We start from the raw sequence: 18,896 nt of genomic DNA, 5'->3' as shown, positions 1-18,896 counted from the left end.
TTAAGGTCTTATAATGGTGATATTATAAATGAAAAACAGAAATTGCGCATGTTGAAAAATATTTCTAGCATGCCAGGCATCCCAGAGAAACTAACATCGAATCAGAAATGGGGATCAAAGGAAAATAACATAAACAAAAACAGCAAGGAAGAAGACAATGGCACTAAAATATGACACGATAATTTTCATCACAAGGTTTAAGAGGAAGTATGAGAGAGTATTGCAGATGCCTTAACTATAATCTCCCAAAGTTCTCTGGATTCAGGAGTTGTTCCTCTTTCTTGGAAAATTGTTCATGTCACTCTGCTATTTAAGGGAGGCCAAGGAATTGTAGATCAGTTAGCCTGTCATCCATTGTTGATAAATTGCTGGAATTTATAAAGATGGATAAAGTTACTGAACACCTTTCCCATTAATCAGAGCGAACAAACATGGAGGGGATTTTCACAGCAACTTCATTGCAATGTTAATGTAAGCCTACTTGTGACACTAATAAATAAACTTTAAAACTTTAAACTTTGTAAAGGTTTAGGTCATGCCTGACCAACCTTTTTCAAGTTTCTGAAGAGAAGATGTCTAAAGAAGCGGATAGGGGAAGTCTATGGATGTTATTTATCTGGGTTTCCAGGGGCATTTGGTAAAATCCCTCATTACGAGCTTGTTAGCTAAAGCTGAAACTCATGTAATTACATAGAAACATAGAAGATAGGAGCAAGAGGAGGCCATTTGGCTCTTCGAGCCTGCTCCCCTATTCATTATGATCATGGCTGATCATCCAACTCAATAGCCTAATCCTGCTTTCTCCCCATAACCTTTGATCCTATTCGCCCCAAGTGCTATATTTAGCCACCTCTTGAATACATTCAATGTTTTGGCATCAAATACTTCCTGTGGTAATGAATTTCACAGGCTCACCACTCTTTGAGTGAAGTCTCCTCACCTCCATCTTAAATGGTCTACCCCGAATCTTCAGACTGTGACCCCTGGTTCTGGACTCCCCCACCATCTGGAACATCCTCCCTACATTTACCCTGAATAGTCCTGTTAGAATTTTACAAGTCTCTATGAGATCCCCCCTCATTTGTCTGAACTCCAGCGAAAACAATCCTAACCTAGTCAATCTCTCCTCTTACATCTGTCATGCCATCCCCGGAATCAGCCTGGTAAACCTTCGCTGCACTCCCTTCCTCAGAAAATGAGACCAAAACTGCACACAATACTCTAGGTGTGGCCTCACCAAGGCCTTGTATAGGTGCAACAACACATCCCTGCTCCTGTAGTCGAAACCTCTCGCAATGAAGGCCAACATACCATTTACCTTCTTTACTGCCTGTTGCACGTGCATGCTTACCTTCAGCGACTGGTGCACAAGGACACCCAGGTCCCACTGCACACTCCCCTCTCCCAATTTACAGCCATTCTTGTTTTTGCTTATTAAACTGGTTAAGAAACTGGCTGAGTGGCAGGAAACAAAGAGCAAAAACAATGATGACCAGTGATAGCTCACAGGAATCTTTGTTGGGTCTTCGACCAATCGCCACATTTATTAACAGCTTAGATGACAAGGTAGCGGGCCAGATATCTATGTTTGCAAACAAGGGTTGTATTCCCTGGAAATTAAAAGTCTAAGAGTGATTTGGGCAAAATGTTCAAAATATAAAAGGGGAACTGATAAGATCGATAAAGAGAAGCATTTTTTGTGGTTGGTTAGTCTTGGACTAGGGAATGTCAGAGTCAGGACTTTCAGGAGTGAAGTTGGGAAACTCGTCAATGTGCAAGATTCGAAGAAGTTTCAAATCTCTCCCACAAATGGCAGTTGATGCTGGGTCAATTGTAAAGTTGAAATTTGAAATTGATATATTTCCATAAACCAAATATACAAGAAATACAATCACAGATCAGCCAAGGGATGGTGGAACAGGCTTGACGGGTTAAATGTCCTACTCCTGTTCCTGTTGATCTAGCTCTGGAGAAAGAAGTGAGCAAGTTTCAGTAGGAGAGCATTAGAGCAACAATGATCATAAAATCAGATTTAGAAGAGTTATGGAAAAGGACAAGGTATAATCAAGCACAGAAATACTTAACTGGAGACAGATTAACTTCAAAAGACGTAGTCCAGGTGAATTGGAATCAAGTTAAAAAGTTTATTTATTTGTCACAAGTAGGCTTACATTAACACTGCAATGAATTTTCTGTGAAAATCCCCTAGTCGCCTGTTCGGGTACACTGAGGGAGAATTTAACATGGCCAATGCACCTAACCAGCACGTCTTTCGGACTGTGGGAAGAAACTGGACACCCGGAGGAAACCCTTGCAAACACGGGGAGAATGTGCAGACTCCGCACAGACAGTGACCCAAGCCAGGAATTGAACTCGGGTCTCTGGTGCTGTGAGGCAGCGATGCTCTAACCACTGTGCCACCATGCCACTCCGATTAAAAATTGATAGGAGAAAACAGTAATTAAACAGGGGAGGACGGGACTTTTCTTGGGAATAGATTGAAGGTAGGGAAGGGCATCTAAAGGTGCAAATCCCAAAATTATTAAAGAAAGAGGTTTAACTGAGAAATTTATACCACGGAAAACTGAACACAGAAAGTATCATTGGAAATATCAAAAAGTGCAAAGACAGAGTCTGAGACTAAACTGCAACTAACATAAAACGGGACCCAAACGTTTTGTTATAAACATATTAATAGATAGTTAAAGGAAGGGTGAGGCTGCTTAGGGACAAGAAGATGATCTTTCTGTGCAGCTATGGGGACTGTCTGACGTACTAAACAAATACTTTGTGCCCTAAAGACACAGCCAATGCTTCAATGAAGAATAAAAGCACTGCGAACATTGGATAGGATAAGAATATAAGAAGCAGAAAAATGCCATTTAGTCCTTGGAGCCTATTCAACCGTTCAATAAGATCATAGTCTGATCTTCTATCTCAGCTACAACTTCTTTCTCTGTCCCCATAGCCCTTCTATCCAAAAATCTATTATTCCTGTCTTGAATATACTCCCTGAATGAGCATCCACAACCCTCTGTGGTAGAGAATTCCAAAGGTTCACAATCTAATGAATGAAATCTTCTAAGAGCAGCTACCCTCTCAAGCCCTTTATGAATTTTATATATTCCAACGTGAGATCACCTCATATTCTTTCTAAACTCTCTCCCTCGTCAGGTACAATGCCCAAGGGCATCATCGACCATAGACTTCCAGGTGTTGGTCCATGATTATGCTTGGCAAAGTAATGCTGTGGTTTGCCACTGTCTTCTGCCGGCCATTGCTGAACAGGAAATTCTCATGCTCTTACAACCTGCCACAGATGTATTGGAAGGATCTGATAATCAACCTGTTTGGCCACATAATGAATGGACTTGCCACGATCACTAGGCCCTGCAGTGGGACTTTAACCTGGAGCTTTCAGCTCAGAAGCAATATTACCCACTGCACCACACCCTTCTAAACTCTAGGGAACATACTTCATTGACCTACTCAACTAAAATAGATAAGGAGGATGCACTTTATAGATTGACAGTCCAGGTGGGATGCATCCTAGATTATTGAGGAAAGCAAAGATAGAAATTGCAGAGGTTGATAACCTCCCAATTCTCCCTGAATATGGGTGCCAGATAACTGGAGGATTGCAAATGTTACCCCCCTCTTTCAAAAGGGGAAGAAGGGTAAACTCAACAACTACAGGAAAGTAAGTCTAGGGTGTGGAAATCTCTGGACATGATAACCCAGGGCAAAATTAACTGGTATTGGGAAAAGAGTAGGCTAATAAATAAAAGATTTGTTCACAATTAAATCCATATGATAAAGAAACAGAAAGCTTTTGAAAGATCTGGCAGCATCTGTAAGGAGAGAAAAGAGTTGATATTTTGAGTCCAGGTGACCTTTTGTCAAAGAGAAAACTTTTGACGGCGATTATTTTTTAGGTTGGAGGATAGTATATAATGATATTACTCAGGCCTTTTGATATATATTAATGGACTTGTGAATGCAGGGAATAATTTCAAAGAGTGCAGATGATAAAACTCAGTAATGTAGGAAACAATGAGGATTAAAAAGGGGGGATTTCAAGAGGACGTAGACAAACTAGTAAAATGAGTAGACAAATGGCAGATAAGATTTAAAACAGAGGAGTGTAAAGTGATGCATCTTGGTAGGAAAGATGAGAGGCAATATGAACCACATAACTCAATTTTAAAGGGGATACAGATATGTATACAAATTGTTGAAGGTGAAATAAAAGTTGGGATCATTGTTAAAAAAGCATTATGAAATCCTTAGTTTTATTAATAGAGGAATCAGAACACTAAAATAAAAGCAAAGCATTTCAAAAAGTGCAGAAAAACTCAGCAGGTCTGGAAGGATCTAGAGAGAGAGAAACAGTTAATATTTCAAGTTAACAAAATGGTTCTGAAGAAGAGTTATAATTGACTCAAAACATTAACTGTTTCTCTCACCACAGATGTTGCCTGACCTGCTAGGTTTTTACAACAGTTTCTGCTTTTATTATACAAATTAGGCAGAAGAAAGAAAGTCATGCTAAACCTTTATAAAGATTAAACTACAGCTGATATCTTGTGTTCAATCCTGGGCACCACGCCTGAGGAAGACTTAGAAGAGATAGAGAGGAGATTTACTGAAATGTTATCTAGAATGAGGAGACATCAAATATTTGTAGAGACTGGAGAAGCTGGGATTGTTCTCCTTGCAGAGTTTTAAAAAAAATTCTTACGAATGTTCAAAATCATGAATGGTTGAGATTACTGCAGTAAAGCAGCTTACCTGACGATAATAGGTCTCATACACAGGGTTTCCACTGGAAAGCTAAGGAAAAGAAAAACATCAATTAATATGTCATTTTATAAACATCTGTCATTTGATCAAGTTAACTGTAGATGGCCTTCCATGCTTATCTTGTGAAACATATTGTTAAGCGACATCTTCATATTCAATTGTATTAAATTTATTTGAAAGAGAGCAGGGTAGTTCTCCACACTGCCTTGGTTAACATCTACCCTCCGTCAACATCACAAAACAGATTAACTGGCCTGATGAAGCGGCATCAACCTGAAACATTAATTGTTTCTCTCTCCACAGATGTTGCTCGACCTGCTGTGTATTTCCAGCATTTTCCATTTTTATTTCAGATCTCAGAGATTATCTCAATTTATAACATTTTGCATTTGTTCAAAATTTTGAGTACCCATTATTGCAATTCAGGCTCTCTCCCAATTCATTAATCATGACCATAGCAGAAGATTCATTTCCAGCAACGGACCCGTTTCTCCTCGAATCCAAAAACTTATAACCTTAGGCACACCATGACCGGGACAACCTGTTTAACCACGCTATGTGGCACCTGGGATTGTCCAGGTTTTGCACCATAAACTCAAGTTACTCCAACAGATGGAACAATACCAAATTGGCAATCATATTCTTCAGGTTAAGTTTACTAGTGAAATGTATTTACAAGGACTATTATTCAGAAGGAACACAACATAGCAAATAATCAGCAATGCATAGTATTTTACAGCAAGGCTGCCAAAGCTCTTTGGCCTCCTGCACTACAGAAGTGTGATACCTTGGAGGCCACACACAAAATTTACACTCAGATCCCCATTCATTTGTCTACATCTAGTTCAATGCACAGTGCATGCGAACATGGGCGGCACGGTAGCACAGTGGTTAGCACTGCTGCTTCACAGCTCCAGGGGCCTAGGTTCGATTCCCGGCTTGAGTCACTGTCTGTGTGGTGTTTGCACATTCTCCTCGTGTCTGCGTGGGTTTCCTCCGGGTGCTCCGGTTTCCTCCCACAGTCCAAAGGTGTGCGCGTTAGGTTGATTGGCCATGCTAAAATTGCCCCTTAGTGTTCTGGGATGCGTAGATTAGAGGGATTAGCGGGTAAAATATGTAGGGATATGGGGGTAGGGCCTGGGTGGGATTGTGGTCGGTGCAGACTCGATGGGCCGAATGGCCTCTTTCTGTACTGTAGGGTTTCTGATTTCTATGATATCCACAGCAGCACCAGGCATACCTAAACATGAGGTGACAATCTGATGAAGCTGCAACACAGGACTACTAGCTTGTCAAAGAGCATATGCAGCTAGTAATAGACTGAGCTAAACGAATCCACAACCAACTGAACAGTCCTGCCACATCCAGAAGTGAATGCTAATGGACAATTAAACAGCTCACTGGAGGAGGAGGCTCCACAAATATCTCCATCCTCAATGATGGAGGCGCCCAGCACAACAATCTTGGCTAAGGAAATTCGGCATGTCTGCAATGACTCTCACCAATTTTTACAGATGTACCATAGAAAGCATCCTTTCTGAATGTATCACAGCTTGGTTTGGCTCCTGCTCTGACCAAGACCACAAGAGACTACAAAGAGTTGTGAACGTAGCCCAGTCCATCACACAAACCAGCCTCCCATCCATTGACTTCCTCTACACTACCCACTGCCTCAGAAAAGCAACCAGCTTAATCAAGTATCCTACACACTCCGGGCCATACTCTCTTCCACCTTCTTCCATTGCGAAAAAAATACAAAAGTCTGAGGTCACGTACCAACCAACTCAAGAACAGCTTCTTCCCTGCTGCCATCAGACTTTTGAATGGACCTACCTTATATTAAGTTGATCTTTCTCTACACCCTAGCTATGAATGTATTGCTATATTCTGCACCCTCTCCTTTCCTTCTTCCCTATGTACTCTATGAACTGTATGTTTTGTCAGTATGGCATGCAAGAAGCAATACTTTTCACTGTATCCCAATACACGTGACAATAATAAATCAAACCAAACAATATTCTGCCAGAAGTGCAGAGTTGATGATCCATCTCAGCCTCCGCCAGCATTACATTTGCCAGTCTTCAGTCAATTCGATTCACTCCACTTGATAAGAAATGGCTACAGGCACTGGACACTGCAAACACTACAGGCCCTGACAATATTCTGGCAATAGTACTGAAGGCTTGTGCTCCAAACTCAGTCACTGAGTTTGTTCAAGACTGAGGTCAATAGATTTCTACACGTTAAAAAGATCCAGTCATAACTTCCAAAGATGTGCTGGGGAGTCCCTTTCAGACATTCCCAGGTAAAGCTTGCAATTGCTCAGACGTGCAAACTTACCCCAGCAACTGCTCTGTATTGGGTATCATCAAAAAATGCTATTTAAAATCACAAACTTTGGCTAGCTCCATCTGGGTTACAGCAATAATTACACAGAGAAAATGAGATGGATTAAAACTACTTCTAACTTCTGGTTAACTATTGTACAGATCCAGCAGAGACCCCCAAACCTCCGACTGCCTCCCCCACCCCTCCAACAGGACTCCCCCACCTCAAGGGGCTATAACCCCCAATAGAAACTCCCCAACCTCCGACCACCTGCCACAATGCCCAGCAACCTCTAATTCAGTGGAGGAAAATGGTGTTGAAGTGGAACATCAACCATGATCTCACTGAGTGGGCTTGAAGGGTTGAATGGTTTTCTCCTGCTCCTATTTCCTATCTAACATCAAATATGTCTGAAACGCAGAATGGTAATAAGCATCAATATGGGGCTTAGCTGGGCTAAAATAAATTACTGATTGCGAAAGAGGAATCCCCAACCAAGATAGCATATGTGAACTGTTTTGGCGATATGCTCATTATAACCAGAAGTATTAATTCAACCCCTTAGCACTACCAGATACAGTAACTCAGCATTCCTACAATAATTACAAAATTAACACGTATCCAACAGATGAAAAACTGAACCATTAAATTTTTTGAAGAACTAAACCAACGATAACGACTCACCAGCTGAGTCCTTGGTTAAGGTACTGAGCTGAAGATGGGTCACATTTAAAAATATGTATGCCTTCTGCTTAAGATTCAGTGTTGTCACAATTCAATGGAGGATTAATATGTGAGCAGTGGGGAAAAAAGTTACCTAAACATCCCACCAAATTGCAGTTCTCAATCTACAGCAATTAAACTACAGAAGCTGCAATGTAGAATGTCAATCATAAATATACATTTAGTTTACTGATATTATAATCCATGGAAGGATTGCCATAACTCTTTGCTCACACCTTCCACCCCACTTAATTCCACTATAAATTAGTCCAATACTACCTGAAAAATAAGGACACAATGGTCTAAAATACAGCAACCATCTTCTGCAGGTTCAGGGAGCTAGGTAATGTTAGAGATCTAGAAGAGTATACGGCTAATAGGAAGGATCTTAAGAAGGAAATTAGGAGAGCCAGAAGGGGTCATGAGAAGGCCTTGGGCAGGCAAGATTAAGGAAAACCCCAAGGCATTCTACAAGTATGTGAAGAGCAAGAGGATAAGACATGAAAGAATAGGACCTATCAAGTGTGACGGTGGGAAAGTTTGTATGGAACTGGAAGAAATAGCAGAGGTACTTAATGAATACTTTACTTCAGTACTCACTATGGAAAAGGATCTTGGTGGTTGTAGTGCAGACTTGCAGTGGACTGAAAAGCTTGAGCATGTAGATATTAAGAAAGAGGATGTGTTGGAGCTTTTGAAAAGCATCAAGTTAGATAAGTCGCCGGGACCGGATGAGATGTACCCCAGGCTACTGTGGGAGGCAAGGGAGGAGATTGCTGAGCCTCTGGCAATGATATTTGCATCATCAATGGAGACGGGAGAGGTTCCGGAGGATTGGAGGATTGCGGATGTTGTTCCTTTATTGAAGAAAGGGAGTAGAGATAACCCTGGAAATTATAGACCAGTGAGTCTAGCCTCAGTGGTTGGTAAGTTGATGGAGAAGATCCTGAGAGGCAGGATTTATGAACATTTGGAGAGACATAATAGGATTAATAGTCAGCATGGCTTTGTCAAAGGCAGATCATGCCTCACGAGCCTGGTTGAATTTTTTGAGGATGTGACTAAACACATTGATGAAGGAAGAGCAGAAGATGTAGTATATATGGACTTCAGCAAGGCATTTGATAAGGTGCCCCATGCAAGGCTTATTGAGAAAGTGAGGGGGCATGGGATCCAAGGGTGGATCCAGAACTGGCTTGCCCACAGAAGGCAAAGAGTGGTTATAGATGGGTCATATTCTGAATGGAGGTTGGTCACAAGTGGAGTGCCCCAGGGATCTGTTCTGGGACCCTTACTCTTTGTGATTTTTATAAATGACCTGGATGAGGAAGTGGAGGGATGGGTTGGTAAGTTTGCTGATGACACAAAGGTTGGAGGTGTTGTGAATAGTGTGGAGGGATGTCAGAAGTTGCAGCGAGACATCGATAGGATGCAAGACTGGGCGGAGAAGTGGCAGATGGAGTTTAACCCAGATAAGTGTACGGTGGTTCATTTTGGCAGGTCAAATAGGATGGCAGAATATAATATTAATGGTAGGACTCTTGGCAGTGTGAAAGATCAGAAGGATCTTAGGGTCCAAGTTCATAGGACGCTCAAAGCAGCTGTGCAGATTGAGGCTGTGGTTAAGAAGGCGTATGGTGCACTGGCCTTCATCAATCAAAGAATTGAGTTTAGGAGTCGTGAGATAATGTTGCAGCTATATAAGACCCTGGTCAGACCCCACTTGGAGTACTATGCTCAGTTCTGGTCGCCTCATTACAGGAAGGATGTGGAAGCCATAGAAAGGGTGCAGAGGAGATTTACAAGGATGTTGCCTGGGTTGGGGAGCATGCCTTATGAGGATAGGTTGAGTGAGCTCGGCCTTTTCTCCTTGGAGAGACGAGGGGTGACCTGATAGAGGTGTATAAGATGTTGAGAGGTATTGATCGAGTGGACAGTCAGAGGCTTTTTCCTCAGCCTGAAATGGTTGCCACAAGAGGACACAGGTTTAAAGTGCTGGGGAGTAGGTACAGAGGAGATGTCAGGGGTAAGTTTTTCACTCAGAGGGTGGTGGGTGCGTGGAATGGGCTGCCGGCAACAGTGGTGGAGGCGGATTCGATAGGGTCCTTTAAGAGACTTTTAGATAAGTACATGGAACTTAGTAAGATAGAGGGTTATAGTAAGCCTAGTAATCGCTAAGGTAGGGACATGTTCGGCACAACCTTGTGGGCTGAAGGGCCTGTATTGTGCTGTAGTTTTTCTATGTTTCTAGACTACACTACACTCTTCACAAGTCCATCCCCGTCAAATATAATCTTCATTCTCTGCTATAAACAATAGGAATCAGTTTATTACACACCTTGTTTTTCTACCTTAATAGAAGACAGACAATTCCACTGTTGTCTCATACTCCAGAGAATTGTCGACTACAAATATACCACTAAGTAACCCTGTCTGTTTCTCAACCTACCCACCCCTGCTGGGTGACAATCCCAGCTGCAGACTATATACCAAATTCACTCCGTCTACCAAGAGCAGACATGACAGAGCTGCTCCGACACATCTCTTGGGATTCAGTAAGTGAGTCAGATGCATTCTTGCCTCTTTGAACCAATGTGCACTCCCACAAACAGCCTGAGGGAGGTCAACAATTGAATATGTACACCCCACAAGTGAGTCTTGCTCCACTGGCCATTCTTTCTGTAACACTCTGCCGACATAAACATTCAACATGGCATCAAAACTGACAGCCCTTTGGCAATAGCTATTAGTTAAGTAACTCAACACTTCCTTTCTGTATCTTACATGCCCCAACAAAATCATCTTAAACACTGTCAGCTGAAAAAGACAATGGAGGAAACTTCTGTGAACGATGGATAGCTTTCTACCAAGCTATTTTTTAAAAAAGATGCCTCCACAATTATTCAAAAGAAAGTAGTTTTTGAAGTAGGATATTTTGAGGAACTACAAGCAGATACCAAGCAGACCACCAGATGGTGGTCATCCTCTTTGACAATATTTTTCACAGTGAAATGGGTCCAAATGCAGCTGTGCATTACATGCAAGAAATTTCCATAAACATTAACTTCAAAAGTTAGATTGAGATCTTCCTCAGCAGAATAAAGATACAGGGGGCTACATCTTCCACCATGGAGGATAAAAGCATGGATCTATTTGATCATAAATCTCCTTCACAGTAAATACTGCAACGGTGAAATTATTCCATTGCATCATAGAAAGAGGTTACAGATTATTTCATCATTATCACATTGTTATTTGAGGGAGCTTGCTGTGAGCAAATTGGCTGCCACATTTCAAACAAAGAACAAAGTAAAGTACAGCACAGGAACAGGCCCTTTTGGCCCTCCAAGCCTGTGCCGATCATGATGCCCTAACTAAATTAAATAAAACCTTTCTGCCCTTACTCGGTCCGTATCCCTCTATTCCCTCCCTATTCATGTACCCATCCATCACAACAATGATTACACTTCTAAAAGTACTTCACTGGCTGTAAAGTACTTTGGAGTGTGCTGAGTCGATGAAAGGCACTGCAGTATGTGAATGCAAGTTTTTCTCTTTAGATGATGAGATACTGAAGAGAAGGTGAATACAGCAGGAACTCTGTGGGGAGGGTCTGGAGGGTAGAAAGTCATCATAAGGCTGCTCTCACATCACACGAAGGTGATTATACTGGCAGAGGGCTGAGTGATACTGATGTAACTGAGCATCTTAAAGTACTGTATACACACAAATCCATCTTAGAACATTTTTAAAGATAAAAATAATGCCACAAGCACCAGATAGATTCTAATGAAGAAGCCCCATTAGATTTAATCTTTCCAGAATACAAACCCATTACAGCTTTAATGTTCAACCAAACTAAACAGATTGTTTGTTTTGTGTGTCACACAGGTCACAACAACCAACTCCCAGACTTCTACTGATGTCATTTTACCGCCAGCCACAAAAATGATTTTCTCTCTTCCCTGCCTGCAGCTGAGGTTAGGAACCTTGACATGAATAATTACATGCACAATTGGAACTTCAAACCTGTCCATGTGAACCATTGGGAATGCAGGAACTAAGTCCATCAGCGCACAAATCTGTTATTAGTTATTAGGTCATGGCTGATCTGTACCTCAACTCCATTGCTCTATAGTTAGAGGTACTCTTGCCTAGCAAATTTTAATCAAATTTCAATTGACCTTTTGACTGGTTTCTAATACTGTTTGAAATTTGAGGTGTTGCTTATGAAGTGCCACAACTAAGAATCCCTCAGCTGTTAACATTACCACAGTGGTAATCGCTGGCCTCTCATCTCTCACTCCCCTCCCCCCACCACCACCACCAATGGACATCGCTGGCCTCTCACAGCCCCCCCCCCCCCCCCCCACCCCCATGGACATCACTGCCCCCCTCCCACCCGACCCACCCACAAGAAAATCACTGCTTCCCAGCCTCCCCACTGACCCAGACATTGCTGGTCTCCCAGCCTCCTCATCCCCCAGTGACCCAGACATTGCTGGTCTCCCAGCCTCCTCATCCCCCAGTGACCCAGACATCGATGGCCTCCCGGCCTCCCCCAGTGACCCGGACATTGCTGGTCTCCCAGCCTCCTCATCCCCCAGTGACCCAGACATTGCTGGTCTCCCAGCCTCCTCATCCCCCAGTGACCCAGACATCGATGGCCTCCCGGCCTCCCCCAGTGACCCGGACATTGCTGGCCTCCCCAACCCTCCTCCCCTCGCCTTCACACACAGAGCACTGTACTGCCATGCACACCCACTGCCTGCGAGCATTCCCCCATGTTGAGTGACACACACACCCCCATCCCACCCTCTCCGTAAAATTTACCATTTACCTCTTTACTCCTGTTCAACGCTGCCATGCCAGGTCCCGACTTGTATACATCCCCACCAGAGTGGGGGGAGATGCTAGCAGGGGCAGAGATTCTATTTGCAGATCCGCTAATTAGATAGTAAGGCATGCTAATATCTTTTACGCTGATTTTGAGCGTGGATCCCTCGACATGAAAAAAACGTAGGCTGGGAGACGCACCCAGGGCCGGATGCCCAGCATGAATCGGCCGCCACTTGAATCTCTAGAAATCAGTGCAGCAGGATAGGAGAATCACCCCCAAGGTCTTGCAACAAGAATTCAGGGAGCCAGGCAGTAGATTAAAAAGCAGGACCTCTCGGGTTGTAATCTCTGGATTATTCCCAGTGCCACATGCTTGCGAACACAGAAATAGGAAAATAGTGCAGATGAATGAGTGACTTAAGGGTTGGTGCAGGAGGGAAGGTTTTAAATTCCTGGATCACTGGGAACATTTCAGGGAAAGGTAGGAGCTGTATAAATTGGATGGTCTACATCTGAACCAGAGCGGGACTAACATCCTTGCAGGATGTTTTGCGAGTGCTGCTGGAAGTGTCTAAACTAATTCGGCAGAAGGAGAGGACACTGTGTTAAGACCCAGGCCAGAAACTCCAAGGTGTTTTATGAAGTTAGCCGATACCCTACGTTTTGCATTTTGATTTTGGCACAAGTGAGCACAAGATGTTTATTTATTAGTGTCACAAGTAGGCTTACATTCAAACTGCAATGAAGTTACTGTTAAAATCCCTTAGTCACCACACCCTGGCGCCTGTTCGGGTACACTAGAGGAGAATTTAGCATAGCCAATGCACGTAACCAACGCATCCTTTGGACTGTGGGAAGAAATAATTTGTCCAAAAACATAGAAGTTTAGTCACATATTTGCAATTGCTGTTGCATCTTTAACTCACAAACCCAATAACTATAGAATTCCTACAATTCAGAAAGGAGACTATTTGGTCCATCAAGTCTGCACCAACTCTCTGAAAGGGCATCCCATTCAGGCCCTCTCCTCTGCCCTATCCCTGGAACCTCTCACATTTACCACTGCTAATCCACCTAACCTATAAATCTTTGGACACTACAGGGCAATTTGGCATGGCCAATCCACCTAACCTGCACACCTTTGGACTAACAGTGAAGAAAGATATAGAAACATAGAAAACTACAGCACAAAACAGGCCCTTCGGCCCCACAAGTTGTGCCGAACATATGCCTACCTTTTAGGCCTACCTATAACCCTCCATCCTATTAAGTCCCATGTACTCATCCAGGAGTCTCTTAAAAGACCCTATTGAGTTTGCCTCCACCACCACTGACAGCAGCCGATTCCACTCGCCCACCACCCTCTGTGTGAAAAACTTACCCCTAACATTTCCCCTGTACCTACACCCCAGCACCTTAAACCTGTGTCCTCTCGTAGCAGACATTTCCACCCTGGGAAAAAGCCTCTGAGACTCCACCCGATCTATGCCTCTCAACATCTTATATACCTCTATTAGGTCTCCTCTCATCCTACGTCTCTCCAAGGAGAAAAGACCGAGCTCCCTCAGCCTATCCTCATAAGGCATGCCACTCAATCCAGGCAACATCCTTGTAAATCTCCTCTGCACCCTTTCAATCTTTTCCACATCCTTCCTACAGTGAGGCGACCAGAACTGAGCACAGTACTCCAAGTGGGGTCTGACGAGGGTCTTATATAGCTGCATCATTATCCCCGGACTCCTAAACTCAATCCCTCGATTGATAAAGGCCAGCACACCATACGCCTGCTTAACCACCTCCTCCACCTGCGGGGCCGATTTTACAGTCCCATGGACCCGGACCCCAAGGTCCTTCTGATCCTCCACAGTACTAAGAGTCTTTCCCTTTATAATGTACTCCTTCATCCCATTTGACCTGCCAAAATGGACCACTACGCATTTATCTGGGTTGAAGTCCATCTGCCACTTCTCCGCCCAGTCTTGCATCCTATCAATGTCTCTCTATAACTTCTGACTTCCCTCCAGACTATCCACAACCCCACCAACCTTCGTGTCGTCGGCAAACTTACCAACCCATCCCTCCACTTCCTCATCCAGGTCATTTATGAAAATGACAAACAGCAAGGGTCCCAGAACAGATCCCTGGGGCACTCCACTGGTGACCAACCTCCATTTCGAAAAAGACCCATCTATATACACTCTCTGCCTCCTTTGGGCAAGCCAGTTCTGGATCCACAGGGCAGCAGCCCCTTGGATCCCATGCCCTCTCACTTTTTCGAGAAGCCTTGCATGGGTGACCTTATTGAACGCCTTGCTAAAATCCATATAAACCACATCTACCGCTTTCCCTTCGTCAATGTGTTTAGTCACATTTTCGAAGGACTCCACCAGGCTCGTAAGGCATGATTCTGCCTTTGACAAAGCCATGCTGAGTATTCTTGAGCATACTAAACCTCTCTAAATGCTCATAAATCTTGTCCCTCAGGATCTTCTCCATCAGCTTACCAACCACTGAGGTTAGACTCACCGGTCGGTAATTTCCTGGGCTATCCCTATTCCCCTTCTTGAAAATAGGAACCACATCCGCAATCCTCCAATCCTCCGGCACCTCTCCCGTCTCCATCGACGATGCAAAGATCATCGCCAGAGGCTCTGCAATCTCTTCCCACGCCTCCCACAGTAACCTGGGGTACATCCCATCCGGACCCGACGACTTATCTAACTTGATGCCATTCAAAGATTCCAGCACAACCTCTTTGTTAAAGTCCACATACTCAATCTTTTCAGTCCACCGCAAGCCCACAGTACATCCACCCATGTCCTTCTCCTCTGTGAAAACCGAGGCAAAGTGCCACCCGTTTTTTGTGTACAGGTCACACCTGCCCCTAAAGAGGTCCCAATGGTCCAGGAACCTGAATCCCTGCCCCCTGCACCAGTCCCTCAGCCACACATTCATCCTCCACCTCACTCCATTCCTGCCCTCACCCTCCCATGGCACAGGCAGCAATCCTGAGATTACTACCTTTGCTTTCCTCCTTCTCAGCTGTCTCCCTGATTCCCTATACTCTCTTTTCATGACCCCTTCCCTCTTCCTTCCCACATCAGCGGTACCAATATGTACCGCTACCTCTGGCTCCTCTCCCTCCCCCTCAGGATTTCTGGGAGTCGACCAGCGACATCCTGGATCCCAGCCCGAGGGAGGCAGACCACCATCCGAGACTCCTGCCTGCCTCCGACCCCCTTACTGTCGAGTCCCCGATTAACACTGCCTTCCTCCTCTTTTCCTTAGCCCTGAGAGTTACAGGGCTGGACTCCACTCCGGAAACACGGCCACTGCTGCTTCCCCCAGGCGGGCTGTCCCCCCCCAGCAGTACTCAGGCAGGAGTACTTGTTGTGTAGGGGCACATCCACCGGGGTGCTCTCAATCACCCGAGCTTTACCCTTCCTGGCCGTCACCCAGTTGGCCTCCACCCATGGCCCTGGTGTGACCACCTGATGATAGCTCTTGTCTCTCACTTCCTCATTCTCCCTTAACAGCCTAAGATCCTCGAGCTGCAGTTCCAACTCCTTAACATGGCCCCTCTGGAACCGTAGCTCGACACACCCGTCACAGGTATGGATGTCCGGGAGGCCAGGTGCCTCCAGGACCTCCCACATCCTACACTGGGAACAACACACTGGCTTCACACTCATATTTGCCCCTTTATACCAAGGTACACAGAGAAAAGTAAATAAGAATGAAAAAACTCACCCCTGCTCGCCCTGTCCCCCGAAGCCCTGTGAGCCGAAGCCCTTATAGCTCACACTCTGCTCCCTGCTCACTCTGCTGCCCGCTCCCAACGCTGCCCGCTGTATACTGCAGCCTACCTTTTATACTTCGCGCGCTTAAAAAAAAAACCCTTCCCAGACTCCTTAGCAGCCCACTTCCGGTTTTCAGTTTAAAATTAAGAAAAATACTACTACAAAAATAAAGGCAAAAAAACCACACTAACTGACTAAATAAATAAATCTCTCACCAGCACTCCTGCCACAAATCACTCCCTCTCTGCTTGCTCCAGTGGAACAATGAGGGTGATCCTCCCAGGTAACTGACTTTTAAAGTTAAAAAAATATATATACAAGCATTTACTCCTGTTAATTCAAAGCAGATTTGAGCACTAAAAATGAAAAATATTCAATAATTTGAATTAAGCATTGTGACTAGCACAAAGTGGAAATTCAATATCAAGAAACTTAAGCTGAATTTTTTACTGAAGCAACTCTGAATTTAGACTGTGCAGCACATCAAAATATTTCAAAGCATTTCATACAAAAGTCTGTAAAGTAGAGTAACATAAATAGGCAAACATGATGGCTAATTTGTGCATGAGACCCCACAACTAACATTAAGGTGAGTAACCACATAATCTATTTTTAGTGGTGTTGTTGGAAAGAGGAACACTCACCCGACCACTCCTTGCTTCCATTTGAATAGAGCCAGCAGTTCACAGCTTAACATTAATAAACGGCAGTTCCAACAATGCATGTTCTCCCTGATACCATATTCGAGTGTTTATCAAGGTTATGCACTCAAGCAGTGGACAAAACTTGGCTTCCAAGTCAGATTTAACAGGCAAAGTGCTACCAAATCAGCCGGGCTGAGAAACCACAGAAGAGATCGAAAAATCATATCCAGATAAAAGAAGAGAGGCAACACTTCAAACAACATCAAAAACACTTTCAGTATTATCACCAAAGTCAGCATGGATTCCCAATTTGCCACCAAAAGTCTTGATATAGTTTGCTATAAATGCTTAATTCCTTGCTTTCTTTCCTTCCTTATGAAGCTCCCTCAGGAAACGCTATTTCAAATTTTCAATAATTTCCGTTCCCAGGAAAAGATCTTTCCACAAGGATGCGTTGTGTTGAGCCATTTAAATTATTTTAACAGCATTTAATACACAGGAACTGCACAACAATATAGAAGCCTCAGGCACAACATCCCCACAGGAATTCACTGCACACCACTACCTATGTATTGAAACAGGCATCATCCCGTGGAGGGCTGTGACAGTTCTTCTAAACCTGCGTAAACAGAACGCTGAATACGATAGAGGGAAATGCAAGCTGGTAATTCAATTAAGAGACTCCAATGACATCAAGCTGAAAAACACAGCAAATAAGTCACGCCTCCCAATTAACATATTTTGCCCAGCAAGCCCAGACATGAGCAGTTTGCCACACTTTAGATAATAACTTACAATAGGACTGTTGTTATATGTCATAATGTAGAAGATCCCCCCCCGCCCCGCTCCATTTGCGGATTATGAAATTGCTGGGCAAAACTCCCAATTGTGGTCTTGTAAACATGGTGCAGCAGTATACCTAGATTATGGGGTTTGTCATGAACACTAATCACAGAAAATAGTTCAGTTTCAAGGATTAAGAACATTCTGGAAGAATGTGTATTTTAAAAGACACTTTCTTAAAGGGTTAGTGCCAGGGCTGATTGTTATTCCTGAAAGAGACATTATTTTACAAGAAAAGGTAAAAAGCAGTTTTAAAGAAGCTAGAAATCTCTCAATCTTGGTGGACTGTTTACAATGGGTCAAGTCAGTTATGGCTTTGAAAAAAATGACTGGAAAACTTGTGTTTAAAAGTTGATTAGAGTTTTGCTTTGAGAAGGACAAAGAACGGCTAGTGAAGACAGCAGCCTTTTTGCAGACCTGAGCCAACCCACAGCCACAACTCAATATAAACTGTCCCTTAATTGCTCTACATGCTGGGATTGAGTACCTGCAAAGGTTCCTTGAGCCCACCTGAAAAGCAGTGCAAGAGTAATCCAATTGTTTCATAGAGCAGTGCTGAGAGACCAACTGGATAAACCAGGCTCCATTTCAAGGACTCCGCCATCTTTCCTTTTCCCTTGAACCGGTGAATTTTAACCTTTGGCAGAGTTTGTGTGTGAGAGTGGGAGAGAGATTTAGGGTATCTTCAAAGAGTAATTAGTACAGTTTCATATTTCGTAATGTATATTAATAATGTTGACAATTTTGTAATGTATATTAATATTGACAAGACTGGTTTTATAATAAACTGGTACACTTATTGTCTATTGAAAGAAGCCTGGTTAAAGTCTTTACTCTGGGTAACAATAGCAAAAGTAAACAACTGGTCATTTTGGTGAGTGAATCTAAACTGATGGTGCGACCCATGGAATAGGTA

At 43.5% G+C, this 18,896-nt stretch overlaps 1 protein-coding gene across 1 annotated transcript in view; it reads right to left on the bottom strand.

Moving 5' to 3' along the window:
* The window catches only part of LOC144479379 (epidermal growth factor receptor substrate 15-like 1), a 312,517-nt gene that overhangs the window by 210,950 nt on the left and 82,671 nt on the right, over nucleotides 1–18,896 (bottom strand). Inside the window, exon 2 of the mRNA XM_078197999.1 lies at nucleotides 4,792–4,833. Within this exon, the coding sequence (XP_078054125.1) occupies nucleotides 4,792–4,833 (42 nt within the window). The remainder of the gene's footprint in view (nucleotides 1–4,791; nucleotides 4,834–18,896) is intronic.

Source organism: Mustelus asterias, chromosome 26, assembly GCF_964213995.1.
Source record: "Mustelus asterias chromosome 26, sMusAst1.hap1.1, whole genome shotgun sequence".
NCBI lineage: Eukaryota > Metazoa > Chordata > Chondrichthyes > Carcharhiniformes > Triakidae > Mustelus > Mustelus asterias.
Note: the sequence above shows the minus strand (reverse complement) of the source record. Positions and strands in the feature narration are given on the sequence as shown.